This window comes from Sus scrofa, chromosome 7 (assembly GCF_054392235.1).
Source record: "Sus scrofa isolate SSC_HxYL_T2T_F1_AM1 chromosome 7, Sscrofa_HxYL_maternal_Yorkshire_Landrace_v2.0, whole genome shotgun sequence".
Taxonomy (NCBI): Eukaryota; Metazoa; Chordata; class Mammalia; order Artiodactyla; family Suidae; genus Sus; species Sus scrofa.
Window position 1 is genome coordinate 121,555,997 of NC_139389.1, and position 18,477 is coordinate 121,574,473.

The window sequence follows — 18,477 nt, forward strand, 5'->3', positions numbered from 1 at the left end:
CCATTAGGCTCTATTTGAAATAAAAGTATAAATTATTTATAATTAGCTGCCTAATTATTTGTATGTGTATACATTATTAGCTTTCTGAAAAGGATGACCTTCTAATCCCTTTCTTTGTGCTAGAAAGAGTCCTAGAAACCTTTCAGGTTATGGAAACAAACGTTTTTTTGGCTGCACTTGGGGCATGTGGAAGTTCCCAGGCCAGGGATTGAACCTGCACCACAGCAACCCCAGCTCTTGCAGTGGCAACAGTGTATCTTTATCCTGATGCATTACAAGTGAACTCATTGGAAACAGTCATTTAGTAAACATTTGAATATGTATTTTCAAGGTTCAGGTAGGATACAAAGGTATTGTTAAAAAAGTTGATAAGGTTTCCTTCATATGTTTGTTTAGAATGGAGTGCTTAGTAAGATGTCAGTTACAATATAGAGCAGTCTTGGGTTCCCTGGAATTGCTTGCTTCCAGGAAGTCTTCTTGTTTCTCTGTTTCCATTTGTAGATTGGGCTTTGAAATATCTTTGTGTTCTTCTTGAATTGGATTTTTGATGTTTCTTCTTGAAACAAATGTCTGATAGTAGTCCTGAAATCAGTTTTTCTGCCTGCATGGAAATGTTAATGAGTGTTTAAGTTATTAAAGAAGCCAAAGGAGGAGTTCCCGTTGTGGCACAGTGGAAACGAATCTGACTAGGAACCATGAGGTTGCGGGTTCCATCCCTGGCCTCGATCAGTGGGTTAAGGATCCAGCATTACCTTGAGCTGTGATGTAGGCTGAAGACGTGGCTCGATTCTGGTGTTGCTGTGACTATAGTGTAGGCCGGCAGCAACAGCTCTGATTTGACCCCTAGCCCGGGAACTTCCATATGCCTCAGGTGCGGCAACTAAAAAAGACCGGAAAAAGAAAGAAAGAAAGAAAGAAAAAGCGAAAGAAATTTTTTTGGTAGGGATCAGAGTTCCTAAGAAATGGCTTTTGCTTTCCTTATTTTGTGTTGGTTTTGGCTTTTGTTATTTTTGGCCCTAGACCTCTCCCACATAATTCATTGTATTAGGAGGGTGTAAGATTGAAACAGTGAGTTGAATAGAAATTATTTAACTAATTTTAAGATTGAATTTTTTTTTAAATGATATAGAAGTGTTTTTTTTTTTTTTTTTGTCTTTTTAGGACCGTACCCTCGGCATATGGAGGTTCCCAGGCTAGGGGTTGAATTGGGTTGAATTGAAGCTGTAGCTGCTAGCCAGTGTCAGAGCCACAGCCATGCAGGATCTGAGCTGTGTCTGCAGCCTACACCACAGCTCATGGCAAGGCCGGATCTTTAACCCACTCAGCGAGGCCAGGAATCGGACCTCATGGATACTAGTCAGGTTTGTTAATCACTGAGCCACGATGGGAACTCCAGTATAGTTTTTGAGTGGTTTTAATTTACTCGATGTTGCCACAGGTTTGTTACCTCGAGTAATTGAAATCTGCCCTTACCAAGGAAATGGTGTTGAGAAATGAGTATCATTTTGAAATAATCACAAACAAAACTAAACTCAGTTATTCCTGAGAAATAGCCATATGCTTTCTGGAAGCTTCTCTGAAATTAATGAGCATTGTTAAAATGATGAAAGGCAATTAGGAGTTTTCTGGTGGCTCAGTGGGTCAAGAATCCAGTGTTGTCACTGTTGTGTGAGTTCAATTCCTGGCTTGGGAACTGCTGCGTGCCAAGAGTGCAGCCAAAAAAAAAGGTATAAAGGAAATGAATGTACTCTCAAATTTGATACTGTAATTCAGGATATCTAGTTGTGTAAGTATTCATGAGTTATTCCTAATCCCTGTCCTTCTAGTAATTGAAATGATATAAAGAGAAAGAAAGCTATACCTTTTGTCCAACGTAATTCTTAGTGTAGCCGAGGTATTCTTAGTGCTAACATCTATATGTTTTTAAGCACGTCAACTTTAAATAGAAAATACTAAGGAAAGCATAAAAAGTTTTTATATACTTTTCCTTTTAAATAGATGAAGAACTTCCTGATTACATTATGGTGATGGTGGCCAACAAGAAAAGTCAGGACCAAATGACAGAGGACCTGTCCCTATTTCTAGGGAACAACACAATTCGATTCACCGTATGGTATGTTTCTAAACATTTACCCCTTGGACTGAAGTTTGGCACAAGTCAAGACTAGGTGTTGTATCTGAAAAGAGGTTCTTTTTTTAATTTTTATTTTTTTTTTGTCTTTTTTAGGGCCGCACCTTCTGCATATGTAAGTTCCCAGGCTAGAGGTCACATCAGAGCTATAGCTGCCATCCTATACCACAGCCACGGCAACGCGGGATCTGAGCCACATCTCTGACCTGCATTACAGCTCACGGCGTTGCTGGGTTCTTAACCCACTGAGCGAGGCCAGGGATCAGACCCACATCATCGTAAATACTGGTTGGATTGGATACTGCTGAGCCATAACAGGAACTCCTTAAAAAGAAGTTCTTGACAGAAGAGTCAGATTCAGTGTTGTGAGCACAGCCTCTGGAGCCAGACTGCCAAGATTCAGTCCTAGATCTGTCTTTCCTTGGCTTCTCCATCTTTATAGGGTGGTTGTGAAAATTAAATGAGGTAAAACATGTAATGTGCTTACAGCTGTGCCTGGCCCATGGCAAGTCCTTAGTATGTGTTGACCTCAGTTAGTATGTTTCTTTTGTCATTCCTTTCGTTTCACCAAAATCAATTACAGATGTTTTGTGGACTGGGTTAACTTCCTAAATTGCTTTCTCCAGTGAGTTAAACTTAGGGGGCAAGGTTTTTTGCCAGTATTTCAAATCATTTTTTAAAGTTTGGAATTTTAAAACAGGTGACTTTGTGTTCAAAGATAATATATAATTTTCAGTGACCTTTTTCAAAGCACACCTGTCTTTAGTTGAGAGTACTGACTAAAACCGTGAGATTCAATTTAAGAAGGCAGGCCAGGTTTTGGTAGCAGGTTTGAGATTGTGTGAGGGTTGGGGAGTATAATGATGTGGCTCAGATCAGAGCAGGAAGTACTCATGTAAGGGGCCTCATTGGGAACCACCAATTACAGCACAAGTTGATGATGAGCAAAAGTTGAATGAGCACAGTGGCCTGCTTACTTTGAATGTCAAGAGACTGGGAGAAGAGTAAGGAGGGATATGAAACTGGTTAACTTGCTTTTAAACCAAAGTTCGTCTTAAGGGAGAGTTCTCCCATGGTGCAGCAGGTTAAGGATCTGGCCTTGTCATTGCAGTGGCTTGTGTCGCTGCTGTGGCCCAGGTTTGATCTCTGACTGGGGAACTTCCATGTGCTATAGGCGTTGCCAAAAAAAAAAAAAATTAACAAACCCCCCTACAAACTACTAACTGAACTTGAATTTAAAATCAAATACTTCAAGTCTCTCATCTTGGTATAAATTTAGTTCTTTAACATGTACTAATAAAAGGGATGGGTCTTTATTTTGGCTCTTTGCTTTCATAAATTCCATTAACACCAGCCTTAAACAGGCCATTCTGATTCTTTGGAGTCCTGCAGTAATTGTGTCCTAGGGGACAGTGGCATGTGATTGAGTTCTGGGGGCACACTGTTATAATGAGATATTTCTGGTGTTTTCAGGAGGCATGGCATGTTGTATTACATGTTTGTAGTATTTTGTCTTCTTTTATCATAAACTACATTGAGTCTATAGTCCTTACGAAGCAAAATGTAAGAAGTGTGTGGTCAGATGATATCCTTGTCCTGTATTTTTTTTTTAGAGGCTAGATGTTGAAAATAATGATGAAAAAATAAGGCTTTTGATTAGCTTCTACAGTATTCATGTAAAGCTTTTTTTTAAAAAAGTGAAACTTTATTTTATTTTAATACTATTTATTAAATACCATTTATCAATATTTATGTGAAGATCGATTCTATAATGTGATTAAATTTAGAGTGACAGTTGAAATACAATCTTTTTTTCTTTCGACTGTGCTGCGGTGTGTGGAAATTGTTCCTGGGCAGGGGGAAGGGATGGAACCCAAACCATGGAGTTGCTGCAGTGAAAACACCAGATTCTTAACCCACTGCACCACAAAGGAACTCCAAAATACCATCTTTCTTTGTTAAAGGGAGCTCTAATCTTTTGTTTGTTTGTTTTTTAGGCTTCATGGTGTCTTAGATAAACTTCGTTCTGTAACAACTGGTAAGGTTCACAGAAGTGATGTCTGGGGTTTTTTTTGAGTTTGCTAGAGCATATGGTTGTTTTCCTAAAGTCATTTCTACTGCTTTTGGAAAAAATTATAAATTTATAAACAGTTCATTTGAACTTTTAAGAAGTACATTTTTTTTTTTTTATTTAAGAGCAATAAATTTAATATAATTCAAAGATAGTTTAAGCAAGTGCAGGGAAACCATGCAGTTTATCCTAAGGAAATATTTATAGATGTGTGCAGTAATTTAGTTTCAGGGGTGTTTCACTATTTTATAATTGAAAATTATTTAAAAGTGCAGTAATAGTAAATTAGATAAATTAGTATATCACTATGTATGAAGTGATATTTAGACATTACAAATGTTGTGGAAGGACACAAATTGCTTTTAAATTTGTGATGAAGGTAAAGGTTCAAGGTAATAAAAATTGCTTAAAGGGACTGTGTGCTTTTTTTCTAGACCCCTCTAGTTTCAAGTCTTCTGATACCAACATCTTTGATAGTAATGTACCTTCAAACAAGAGCAGTTTCAGTCGGGGAGATGAGAGAAGGCATGAAGCTGCTGTTCCTCCTCTTGCAGTTTCTAGCACTAGACCTGAAAAAAGAGACTCTAGAGTTTCTACAAGTTCGCAGGAGCAGAAAGCCACTAATGTCAGGTAAGAGTCCTGTGTAGACTGCCTGTGGGCAGGTGGATGTGTGTAGGTGATGTTTACATTAGTTAATATGTTTTTAGATTGCTTTTCACACATTTTTGAAAATAGGTGTTTGTGTGAGCAATTTTTTATTTTTATTTATTTTATTTTTTATTTTTTTGTCTTTTTGCTATTTCTTTGGGCCGCTCCCGCGGCATATGGAGGTTCCCAGGCTAGGGGTTGAATCGGAGCTGTAGCCACCGGCCTACGCCGGAGCCACAGCAACGCAGGATCCGAGCCGCGTCTGCAACCTAGACCACAGCTCACGGCAACGCCGGATCGTTAACCCACTGAGCAAGGGCAGGAACCGAACCCGCAACCTCATGGTTCCCAGTCGGATTCGTTAACCACTGCGCCACGACGGGAATTCCCAATTGAAGTAGTTTTTAATGGACTATGTAACAGGATTTTCCATACTTTTTGTTAGGATTTATGTAAATATTCTTTGAAGAGTTGAAGATACTGTCCTTTTTTTGGTTTTTATATCTTAATAGACAGACTTATGATGATGGAGCTGCAACCCGACTAATGTCAACAGTGAAACCTTTGAGGGAACCAGCACCCTCTGAAGATGTGATTGATATTAAGCCAGAACCGGATGATCTCATTGATGAAGACCTCAATTTTGTGCAGGAGAATCCCTTATCTCAGAAAAAACCTACAGTGACGCTTACATATGGTTCTTCTCGCCCATCTATTGAAATTTATCGACCACCTGCAAGTCGAAATGCAGACAGTGGTGCTCATTTAAACAGGTTGCAATTTCAACAGCAGCAAAACAGTATTCATGCTGCCAAGCAGGTCGATATACAGAGTAGTCGGGTATATGAAACAGGACGTTTGTGTGAACCAGAAGTGCTTAATAGCTTAGAAGAGACTTATAGTCCCTTCTTTAGAAACAACTCAGAAAAGATGAGTATAGAGGTTTGTATATACTTTTAAATCCTAGCTTGTTAGGCTGAAAATTGGCAGGTCTTAATATTAAATTATATATGAAATAACTGAATACATAGTACATATTGCAAGTTTGTTTTTTTGTCTTTTTAGGGCCACACCTGCTGCATATTGAGATTCCCAGGCTAGGGGTCTGATCAGAGTTGGAGCCACTGGCCTATACCACAGCTATAGCAACGCCAGATCCGAGCCGTGTCTGCTTCCTACACCATAGCTGACGGTAACACTGGATCCTTAACCCACTGAGCGAGGTCTTGTGGATCCTAGTCAGATTCATTTCCACTGAGCCACGATGGGAACTCCTCGAGTTTGTTTTAAACTGAGTTTTGTGCTACTCAACATAATACGCTAGTCAGATTTTCCTCTCCACTCTTTCTTCTACAGATGTGTTACATCTTGCTTACTTTCCTGGGATGCTAATGTTTGAGATAGCTTTAACCTTACCTTATAATTTTGGGAAGATCATAGGTCAGTTTTAGATCCTTCATGACGCTTGCTAGTAAACAGTTGAATAACTTCATTTTATTGGTTTCCTCAACAGTGCTGTATGCTGCTGTTTATAAACAAGCACTAGTTCTTGTTTTAGTTAAATGTTGGCTCTTAGAGAGATTTCCTGTATTTTTTTTAAGAAACCAGGGAAATAGCCCATGATTCTTAATATGCTTGGCTTTTTCCTAAAAAGAAAAAAAATGTTCTGTGGTAGAACCTTGTTATTTTCTGAGACCAGTTAAGAGTAAATTTATCTGGTTGCAGGAAGAAAACTTCCGGAAGAGAAAGTTACCTGTGGTAAGTTCAGTTGTTAAAGTAAAAAAATTCAATCATGATGGAGAAGAGGAGGAGGAAGAGGATGATTGCGGGTCCCGTACAGGAAGCATCTCCAGCAGTGTGTCAGTGCCAGCGAAACCTGAACGGAGGTACCTGATCATGTCTCTATAAGTAATCTTTCATTGCCTGATGGAGTCTTCTGGGTTTCTTGAAGAGGATGTCATGAAAATATAAATGTAATAGCATGTAAGACTTTTCCATTAGTTTGTGAGAAACACTTAAAGTAATGAAAGAGGTTGCCTAAAGTTGGAGAAGATTGTGATGACTATTTAGGAAAAAAATGGGTGGGAGGAAGGTTGATTCAAATTCATTATTTAAAAAAGTTACAATCCTTAATAAAAAGACATGGGCTAAAGTCTAGGCACCTTTGTTCTGTGGAACAGAGTACCTCCTGGTATTCCACTTTCTAAATGTAAAAAAAAATAATAAAAATTAAAAAAAAGTTACAAGGTTTTGGTCCAGTTGGCATTTCCTAAAAACCACAGTTGGTCTGTTTCATATCTCAGAGAAGGCTGTAGTAAAGGTATAGAGGATGGCTGGCGTGTGAAGAAATCTAAAATTTAATCAATGGAGTTCCCGTCATGGCACAGCTGAAACGAATCCACTAGGAACCATGAGGTTGTGAGTTCGATCCCTGGCCTTGCTCAATGGGTTAAGGATCCGGTGTTACCATGAGCTGTGGTGTAGGTTGCAGATGTGGCTCGGATCTGGTATTGCTGTGGCTCTGGCGTAGGCTGGCAGCTACAGCTCTGATTGGACCCCTAGCCTGGGAACCTCCATATGCTGCGGGTGCAGCCCTAAAAATACAAAGAAGAAAAATAATAATAAGTTAATCAAAATACCTTTCTTAACTTTTAGACCTTCACTTCCACCTTCTAAACAAGCTAACAAGAATCTGATTTTGAAGGCTATATCTGAAGCTCAGGAATCTGTAACAAAAACAACTAACTACTCTACAGGTAATTTAAATGTATTATGTCGATATTAAGTAAGATATCTGTAATTCTAGAGTAAGCCAGAGATAATCGCACCTCAGGTTGTGAACCGTGTGAGAGACTTTTGCAGCTGTCAGTGGAACTTGAGTTCCCTCTTTGAGCAACTGTAGTGCCTTTTACTTCTCTTCATAATGTGTGTGAAATACTTAGTGGAAATTTTATTTATTAATTTAATTCTCTTATAATGGAAATTTTTTCCATTACAATTCAAATTTTATTTTTAGTTTTTTCTTTTACTTTTTAAAATTACAGTTGATTTAAAATGTCATTATAATGGAACTTTTATTTATTTATTTGTTTTGTCTTTTTTCATTTCTTGGACCACTCCCTCGGTATATGGAGGTTCCCAGGCTAGGGGTTGAATCGGAGCTGTAGCCACCGGCCTACGCCAGAGCCACAGCAACTCGGGATCCGAGCCGCGTCTGCAACCTACACCACAGCTCACGGCAACGCCGGATCGTTAACCCACTGAGCAAGGGCAGGGACCGAACCCGCAACCTCATGGTTCCTAGTCGGATTCGTTAATCACCGAGCCACAAAGGGAACTCCATATAATGGAAATTTTAAAGGGAATTTTGATAAATATGAGACTTTCGTATTTATAGCATTAGAACCAACATTAGATAGGAATTTATGTTGTATTAAAGGAAGCAAAATTAGAAAACGTTAAGAGGCTGAAATTAGAAAAATTTTTGTAGCATATGAACAGGTTGGTTTGTTTTGGTAGAACCCATTAATGGAATATAAGGCACAGAATTGACTCATTTGTGATATTCCTGCCCCAATCCTAGTGAAAGTACTAAATTATTTTATAAGAGAATGTAAAGCTATGAATATGTTTTTAAAACAAGAGTCAGCTGTAATCTGATCTTACAGAAAGCTCATTCTAAAATATAAACCAAATGATAGGTGCCATATTGCCATTAAATCTGTACTCTGCCCTGTGTGCTATAGCCAGTATGTAAAACTTTGTTAATAGTTTATGGTGATTATCCACTCTAAATTTTTAAATTGTATTTTTGCTTTGGATTTGATGACCATTTTAGCATTATTCTGCTTTTCTGTTCTGTTTCGCATCTCTCTGTATGGCTGTTGGCTAAAGTGAAGTAAGCTGTAAGCTAGCAATTTTTGAGCCTGATAGTTATCTGTCCCCTTGCTTTTCCTTATTCCTAATTTTCCCTGGAACTTAAAGAGCTTTTGGCTTATAGGGCAAGGACTGTAAGGCCAAGGCCGATGCTTAACATAACAGCTATCTGTTTACATTCCCTTTTTTGGTCTGTCAGCAGTATTGAGTGTTTAGAATGTTGAGAAATTTAGAGACTTACTGTAATCTTGAAATTTCCTGCTTTTATAATTGGAGAGTCTCCAAGTTTGAGAGTTAGCATTGAAATTCTTTCTTTACCTAAGTTAACTAGACTATAGTTTAAAATTGTTACAGAGTCATGAAGCAGAACCCAACTGCATTTGGTTAATAATGAGGACGTGTACTTGTGGTGTATTTATGGCATGTAGTTTAAAATGTATAGATGTTTACATAAGTATGAGTAACCACGTCAGGGAATGCTGTAAGGAAAAAATGCAGTATCAATGAACTGTTTGAAATTCTTCATATGTTCTAAACCCAAGGAGACATTTGTGTTTAATGTGACTTTCACTGTTAAGTTTTGATATATTACTGCATTTGGATTTCCATCTTTTTTGCTTTTTATATAAAAGTTTCACAGAAACAGACACTTCCAGTTGCTCCCCGAACTCGAACTTCTCAAGAAGAATTGCTAGCAGAAATGGTCCAGGGGCAAAGCAAGGCCCCCAGAATAAGTTCCCCCATTAAAGAAGAGGAAACAAAAGGAGATAACATAGACAAAAGTCAAGGTAATAATTTAAATTATATTTCACACTCTATTGTACATTTTTCATGAAGTATTAAATTTTTTTCAGTGGATGTTTATGCAGTGTTAGTTTTTTTAATGTTCTCAAACGTGGAAAAAATAGTGCAGTGATTTCCCGTGAACCCAGTTACCCATCTTTAATAATTATCAGTAGTTTGCTGGTCTTTAGAAAGCTTCTACTTAAAGATTCATAGATACCTACATTCTTTCTCTCCTCCTTTTTGTTAATCCTACCCCTCTCCTCTTGAACTTGAAGTTTTGCTTCTCTCTCTGAGCATCCTGTTTCTGACTTGAAGAATCTGCCTTATTGTCCCAGTGGTGCTACCTTATCTCCTTGTGCCTGACATAATTCAGGGAGCTCATCTTTCTGCTTCCTTTCTCTCAGGGCCCCATCCCCAGCTCCTGCACAGACTCTCCTGTCTAAAGTGTTGACACTGATCATGTGAGTCCTTTGTGGGAGCATTTATTCCCTCCCCCCTCCCCCAACTACACAGTGCCAGGGACTGATGCCATCAGCTTGGCCTTTAGGCAGCTTCATTATCTGGCCTCTAGGCCTGCCTGGCCCTCCTCCACTGCTCTCCAGTCTGTTCTTCTTTCTCTTCAGGAAAGATTCTAGTTTGTTCTTTTCCTCTTCTATTGAGATCTGATTTAAAAACCCCACCAAAGCATGTGCTCGTCATAACTTAATACTTTAATAATAACTGGAGTACCTTTTTTTATTTTTCCTCAGCTGTGTCCTTTAAGTTTTTCCAAGTTCATGTTAAGTTTACTTGATTCATGGAGGCTTATGAGTCCATCCTGTATTTGTCTCTTAATTCATTTAAAAAAAAAAAAATCTTTTGACTTTAGTGTGCAATTTGCCACGTAAACATTTTATGCAATTCCAATAAATGATGGACCTGAGAATAGGAAAAAAAACCCAAACAGTCAGTAGGGACTAACTGGAAAGTCTGAGTGGGCCAATTTGTGAAGAGCAATTGGAAACTGGGATTTGACATTCAGTAAAGATTTGCAGTGGATTGAAACCCATCAGACAGGTTTTTAAATATCATGATGATATTTAAAAGAAATTTTTTTTTCCTTCTGTGACATACGCAAGTTCCTGGGCTAGGAGTTGAGTCTGAGCTACAGCTGCCAGCCTACGCCAGCCACAGCTACAACTGTGCTGAATCTGAGCCTCATCTGTGACCTATGCTGCAGCTTGTGGCCATGCTGGATCCTTAACCCAATGAGTGAGGCCAGGGATTGAACTTGCAGCCTCATGGATTAGGGTTAGGGTTGGTTCTTAACCTGCTGAGCCACAATAGGAACTCCTCATGATGACATTTTAAAAATGTAAATCCTTATTTGGTTCTTTTAGGGGAGAATAGATACTAATTCATTTTCTTGAAAACCAGAGAAATAAAGTAATAGAGCATTTATGCTGCCTTTCCTTCAAGGAGGAACTACTGGGTAACAGAGTAGTAAAGCAGTTTTTGTTTTGATTTTTGCTTTTTAGGCCTGCACCGATGGCATATGGAGGTTCCCAGGCTAGGGGTCTAATCGAAGCTACAGCTGCCAGCTTACACCACAGCTATAGCAATGCCAGCTGCGTTTTACCGTATAGCCGAGACTTATACCACGGCTCAGGATAATGCCGGCTCCTTAACCCACTGAGCAAGGCCAGGGATCGAACCCACAACCTCATGGTTCCTAGTCGCGGATTCATTTCCGCTGCACCACGATGGGAACTCCAGTACTTGTTTTTTTATGTGAAATTTATTGGAACCAAGCCATGCTCGTTTATGTATTGTCTATGGCTGCTTTTATGCTATAATTACAAAGTTGAATAGTTGCAACAGACCATAAAGCCAGCGCAACTTAAAATAGAAAATGTTTGCCACCCCTTGTGATATAGTAGATGAGGGAAGCATCTTTTATTTAAAAAAAATTTTTTTTTTTGGTCTTTTTTAGGGCTGCACCCAAGGCATATGGAAATTCCCAGGCCAGGGGTCAAGTCAGAGCTACAGCTGCTGGCCTATGCCACAGCCACACTAGATCTGAGCTGCATCTGTGACCTACACTACAGCTCACAGCAAAGCTGGATCCTTTATTTAACACACTGAGCAGGGCCAGGGATCAAACCTGTATCCTCATGGATACTAGTCGGGTTCATTTCTGCTGAGCCGCAGTGGGAATTCCTGTAGACTTACTAATGATGGCCATTCTGACCAGCGTGAGGTGGTACCTCATTGTAGTTTTGATTAACATTTCTCTAATAATTCGTTATGTTGAGCGTTTTTTCATGCGCCTGCTGGCCATCCATATCTTTGGAGAAATGTCTGTTTAGGTCTTCTGCCCATTTTTCTATTGGGTTGTTTTTTTTTGTTGTTGTTAAATTCAATATTTTGGAGAAATTAGGCCCTTGTGGTTGCATCATTTGCAGCTCTCTTCTCCCATTCTGTAGGTTGTCTTTTCATGGTGTTTTTTTTTTTATGGTTTTCTTTGCTGTGCAAAAGCTTGTAAGGTTGATTAGGTCCCATTTGTTTATTTTTATTTCTATTGCCTTGGGAGGCTGATCTAAGAAAACATTTGTACTGTTGATGTCAGAATGTTTTGCTTATGTTTTCTTCTAGGAGTTTTAAAGTGTCTTGTCTTTAACTCTTTAAGCCATTTTGAGTGCAAGTTTTGGTTTTCTGTTTTAATCTTTTTAACTATATATGCTGTGGACTTAGTTGCATTGTGTTCAGATAATGTGGTCTTTACAATACAATAACCTTTTGAAAATAGTTGACCTAGGACAATGTTGTGCATCTTCCAGGTGCATTTGAAAGAAAGTGGACTCTTAATTGTTGGATTGAGACTTTTTGCATTTAGTAGATAAAGCTCTACAGTTAATGTTCAGATCTTGACCTTGCTGTTTTCAGTCTGTTTGACTTACCAGTAATCAAGAGGGTTTTGAAATTGCCTCTCAGGATGACAGATTTGTCTTAATTTCTCCGTACTTGTGTTAGATTTTCTTTTATTTTGAGGCTATTAAACCGGGTGCATATATATTTTAAATTACACTGTTAAATTGAATCGGGAAGGTACATCTTCCTCTTGGACTGAACCTTTTATCTTTACCTATGATCTTCAATACCAAGTGATGCTTTTATCTTAACTCAGTTTTGTCTGATATTAATATAGCCTTTTAGTTAGTATTTGCCTGATGTGTGTGTTTCAGGCATTTGTTTTCACTCTTCTCTGTCCTTATGCATTAGTCATATGTACCTGTTAACTAGCATAAAGTTAGGTTATTGTTTTAAAATTCAGTCTGAGCTTGCTTTTTATTGGAGAGTTTAAACTGTTCACATTTATGAGAAATATTGGTATAGTTGGACCAATTTCTATCCCCCTTTTTTGTTTTGAATTTGCCTGCTTGACCTTTTTTTTGCCTTTTTCATTAATTACTATTGTAATTGTTGATTGCCAGATCTATGTTTTTTTTTTTTTTTTAACTACATTAAACTCTTATTTCTGTTCTTTTACTGGCCACCACTGATGTTTTACCACACAGATTTAATCGGCTATTGCAAAAGTTAATATTCTGACCCTATCCCCAAACAGTAAATGGATTGTAGAATAATTTAGCTCCAGTCTTTACCTCCTCAGACTTTACATTTTTTCCAGTGTTTCATTTTGGCCTCTTTTTTTTTTTGTTGTTGTTGTTGTTGTTGTTGTTGTTGCTATTTCTTGGGCCGCTCCCGCGGCATATGGAGATTCCCAGGCTAGGGGTCGAATCGGAGCTGTAGCCACCGGCCTACGCCAGAGCCACAGCAACGCGGGATCCGAGCCGCGTCTGCAACCTACACCACAGCTCACGGCAACGCCGGATCGTTAACCCACTGAGCAAGGGCAGGGACCGAACCCGCAACCTCATGGTTCCTAGTCGGATTCGTTAACCACTGCGCCACAAGGGAACTCCTGGCCTCTTTTTTTTTTTTAATGAGGCACCGTTATTATTTTACTCAGGTAATGTTCACATTTATGTACATCTTTTTTTTTTTTTCTCAGATCTCTTGAATGTTACTTGGGGATCATCATTTTCCATATTTTGAACTGTGTTTGTTTGTTTTGCTTTTTCGGGCAGCAGGTGTGGCATATGGAAGGTCCCAGGCTAGGGGTTGAATTGAAGCTCCAGCTGCCAGCCTACACCACAGCCACAGCCATGCCAGATTCGAGCTGCATCTGTGACCTACACCACAGCTCACAGCAGTGCCAGATCTTTAACCCACTGAGTGAGGCTAGGGAGTGAGCCTGCATCCTCGTGGATACTAGTCGCATTCAGTTCTACTGCACTACACAGGAACTCTTATTTTGAAGTGTTTTTTAAGAGAGTTTCTGTAAAACTGGTCTGTTGGGGGTAAATTTTCCAAGAGTCTGTTTACATACAAGTGTGTTCATTTCTCCTTGTGCAGTAGTTTTGCTGCATACCCAACTAGGTTATGAGCAGCTATTTGCTCTCAATACCTTGTTTATATTATTCCATTTATTCCATTGTCTTCTGGCTTCCATTCCTGTTGAATGGACTTCTGTTAATCCAGTTGTCTATTGTTCCTTTGTAGGAGGTCTGTCCTTTTTCTGGCTGCTTTCAAGATCTTCTGTTTGTCTTTGATGTTCTCCAGTTTTACTATGACGTGTCTAGGCATGGACTTCCTTTTATTTATCCTATTTGGTATGAGTTGAATAAAATGTATATTCAAGTAAAACATTTTATGTTATGTAATATATATTCACCCATAGAAGATTTGGAAAAACAGAACAAATTGTTGCAATACTTTCTGATATGATAGAAAGAATAATCAAATAGTATAGAACAATTTAAAATAACAAACAAAAGGAGTTTCCCATCGTGGCTTGTTGGTTAACGAATCTGACTAGGAACCATGGGGTTGTGGGTTCAATCCCTGGCCTCACTCAGTGGGTTGAGGATCTGGAATTGCCGTGAGCTGTGGTGTAGGTTTCAGACATGGCTTGGATCCTGAGTTCCTGTGGCTCTGGCATGAGTCAGCGGCTACAGCTCTGATTAGAACCCTAGCCTGGGAGCCTCCATGTGCCGTGGGTGCAGCCCTAGAAAAGACTAAAATAAAATAACAAGGAACATTTATTTACCTCATTATTCTTCACACTGATTCTCCCGGAGGCCACCACTTTTTTATTTATTTTTTATTTATTTATTTATTTATTTTTGGTCTTTTCGTCTTTTTCAGGGCCGCTCCTGCAGCATATGGAGGTTCCAAGGCTGGGGCCCAGTCAGAGCTGTGGCTGACAGCCTGCACCAGAGCCACGGGAGTGCAGGATCTGAGCTGCGTCTGCAACCTACACCACAGCTCACAGCAACGTCAGATCCTTAACCCACTGAGTGAGGCCAGGGATCAAACCTGCATTCTCATGGATGCTGGTCAGGTTCATTAACCGCTGAGCCACAATGGGAACTCCTGGAGGCCACCAATTTAAAATTTTTCTGTTTATGACTTTATTTCCTCCATGTCTGTAATAATATATACCATCTGTTTCTTAATTCACCAACTGTGGTGGTATGCTTTGAATTCTTACTCTGATATATCAGAATATCCCCTTGTGCCTCAGTGGTAAACGAATCTGACTAGTAACCATGAGGACGCAGATTCTATCCCTGGCCTTACTCAGTGGGTTAAGGATCCGGCATTGCCATGAGCTGTGGTGTAGGTCGCAGATGCAGCTTGAATCCCGAGTTGCTGTGGCTGTGGCATAGGCCAGTGGCTACAGCTCCGATTTGACACCTAGGCTGGAAGCTTCCATATGCTGTGGGTGCGGCCCTAAAAACAAAAAGGACAAAAAAAAAAAAAAAAAAAAAGAATTTAACTCACTTTTCTTTGCCTACAAGCCCAAATAGTAAAGTTCCTGGTTTAAGTTGATCTATTAATTATTTTATTAGTTTAAGTAGTACATCTATTTCTTGCTTGATTAATTGCATCTCAGTATACTTGACTCCTGAAAAGATAAGGATATTTATGTCCTTATTTTATTTTATTTTATTTTATCTTATTTTATTTTGCTTTTTAGGGCCACACCCACAGCATAGGGAAGATCCCAGGCTAGGGTTTGAATCAGAGCTACAGCTGCCAGTCTACACCATAGCCACAGCAATGCAAGATCCGAGCCGAGTCTGCGATCTGTACCACAGCTCGTGGCAATGCGGGATCCTTAACCCCTGAATGAGGCCAGGGATCAAACACGAAACCTCATGGTTCCTAGTCAGATTTGTTTCTGCTGTGCCATGGCAGGAACTCCGACAGTTTCTTTAACTCTCATGTGTTTTTTTCTCATCCCCCTCACCTTCTAAATTCTGTCATCTCTACTTTTGTTTGCTGAAGGTGGAATTTACATTTTGTTCTGTTCATCTGGTTACAGTTAACATGTTTGTAGGTTGACTCTGTTTTTCTAGTTATAATTATCATGTTTTGTAGGTTGATTGTAAAAGTTGAGAACTAGTAAGCAGCATTTATATCATTAAGATGCTAATATTTCTCAAGGTCATTTACATCATCTGCAGTTCTTTGTTTAGGGTTCTCTAGAGTTGTTTTTTTCTCTTGGTATATAGTGTATTGTTTCTCTCAGGGTTTTTTGTTTGTTTGTTTGTTTTTCCTCTTTCTTGCATTGTCTACCTGTATTGTAGTCTAAAGGTCTATCTCTTTATACTATTAAGTCTTTGGGTTTCCCTTTTTTCTTAGGTACTTTCCTGCTAGAGCCTCTGTCCTCTTCTGCTCCTCCCTTGAGTTTACTCTGCATTTCCTGGATCTTTGTCTTCTCAGTATAGTTTTCCATTTTGTCACCACTTCATGAAGAAACTTAAGAAAAAGTTTGGGAGGTAAATTTTCTGAGCCCTTAGAAATCTAAAGTATTTGATTGATACTTCAACTAGGTATAGAATTATGATCCTCAGAACTTCGGTAATGTGACTTCATTATCTTGAGGCTTCTAATGTTTATGCTGAGAAGTTAGTTGCTCATCTGATTCTGATTCTGTTATAAATACTAGGGAAATATTTAGGATTTTTTCTGTTGCTTTTTAAAAATTTTTAAATTGTATAGTTTATTTTTTTTTGCCAAGCTGGATTTTCTTTCTTTTTTTTTTTTTTTTTTTTTTTGTCTTTTTCTAGGGCCGCACCTGCGGCATATGGAGGTTCCCAGGCTAGGGGTCTAATTGGAGCTGTAGCCGCCGGCCTACGCCACAGCCACAGCCATGCGAGATCCGAGCCTTGTCTGCAACCCACACCACAGCTCATAGCAACGCTGGATCCTGAACCCACTGAGTGAGGCCAGGGATTGAACCCACAGCCTCATGGTTCCTAGTTGGGTTTGTTAACTACTGAGCCATGACAGGAACTCCAAGTATAGTTTATTTAAATATTTCAGATATATAGCATAATGATTTGGTTTTATGTATATGTGTATATGTACATATATACTTTTGTGGATTCTTTCCCGTTGTATGTTACTACTCTCTGTGTTTTTTTTTTTTAATGGCCTTGTACCTGAGGCAAATGGAAGTTCCTGGGCCAGGGATTGAATTTGAGCTGTAGCTGCAGCCCACTCTGCAGCTGTGGTAACCCCAGATTCTTTAACCCACTGCACAGGGCCAGGGATGGAACCTTTGCCTCTGTAGGGACTTGAGGTGCTATGGGTGGATTCTTAACCTACTCCAACCTCAGCAGGATTTCCTACTCTTTATGTTCTTGATGTCTGAAATTTACTGTGATAAGTCTAGATACTAGTTAGTTACTAACGGGCTGGATACCTGTGCATCCTTTTAATTTGAAAATCTATGCTTTCACTGAGAAATTCTTTTACATTATTTCTGTAAAACATTCTCTGTTTCATTGTTCTCTTTTGGAAATTCTGTCAATTGGATGATAAGCTTCCTATTTTGATTTTCTGTCTCCTCATGACATGATCTTGTTCTACTCTGAACTATTTTCTTGAGTGTATCTTTAGTCCTCCATTGTTATTATTGTTTTTTAAGGCAGGCATATTTTAAATTTTCACAAGCTCTCTTCTTGTTCTATTTTTCATAGTGTCTTGTTTTGTGAATACAGAACCATTTCAAATTTGTCTGAAGAACATAAGTAGAGGGTTTTTTTTTTTTTTTTTTTTTTTAAGAGTTCTCTGTTGTCCCTAATGGATAGTTTCCTTCAAGGTCAGTTTTTGTTAGCTTTTTTGCCTTTTCATTTGCAAGCTCTTTTCCACTAGCCTCTGGACACGTGGTTCTGGTTCGTAGTGTAAGGAAAGGCAGAAAAGAGGCTTACCTAGACTTGTGGCATGGGCTCTAAGCAGGTTTTGTTTTAAGCAAATGAGGAGCTGCAGTTGGCCTTGAAATTGCAGGGAAGTTTCTGTGTGTGTGCGCGCGCGCACGGGGCAGGGTTGGGGGGCGCATGGGGGGACGGCAGGGACGGCGGGGCGGAGCACTTAAGCTCACACTAGCTGCCTAGATTCTCCCAGGATAATCTGTTGAGTTTCTTTAAAAAAGAATCTTTTGTTTTTGTTTTTGGCCATGGCTGTGGCATGTAGGAGTTCCACAGAATTCCCTCTTATTCTACCTGGTACCATGTTAAATATACATCTAACTTGACAAGGAAAATAAGAAAATCCCTGGGCCAGGGATCGAACCCAAGCTACAGCAGTGACAGTTCAAGACCCTCAACCTCCTGCCCCACAAGAGAATCCCAGAAAAAAATCTTTTTTAGAAAACTTAAAAATTTTATCTTTTGCATGCATGTCTATGCATATACCATTCACAAAATCTTGTCTTCTGTTTCACATCTTTCCTAGTTTTTGCTCATTACTCCAGCCTCTCAGGATTGGGTTCCCCTTTTATTCATTTTATCCAGATTAAATAACAGGGTTTCAGCACTGTCAGCTGCCATAGTTTGTATTTCCAGCCTGG

At 39.2% G+C, this 18,477-nt stretch overlaps 1 protein-coding gene across 10 annotated transcripts in view; it reads left to right on the top strand.

The window, feature by feature from the left end:
- The window catches only part of ZC3H14 (zinc finger CCCH-type containing 14), a 46,369-nt gene that overhangs the window by 4,283 nt on the left and 23,609 nt on the right, over positions 1-18,477 (top strand). For 6 of the 10 annotated variants that reach the window (XR_014811272.1, XR_014811273.1, XM_005666369.4 and 3 more), the window contains exons 3-9: positions 1,999-2,113; positions 4,129-4,169; positions 4,637-4,832; positions 5,363-5,792; positions 6,576-6,736; positions 7,506-7,606; positions 9,359-9,514. Coding sequence is in view for 8 of the 10 variants with exons in the window: in XM_005666369.4 (XP_005666426.1) it covers positions 1,999-2,113; positions 4,129-4,169; positions 4,637-4,832; positions 5,363-5,792; positions 6,576-6,736; positions 7,506-7,606; positions 9,359-9,514 (1,200 nt within the window). In the remaining 2 variants the exon portion in view is untranslated. The remainder of the gene's footprint in view (positions 1-1,998; positions 2,114-4,128; positions 4,170-4,636; positions 4,833-5,362; positions 5,793-6,575; positions 6,737-7,505; positions 7,607-9,358; positions 9,515-18,477) is intronic. The other 4 variants (XM_084969978.1, XM_084969980.1, XM_084969979.1 and 1 more) reach the window with 1 other exon arrangement.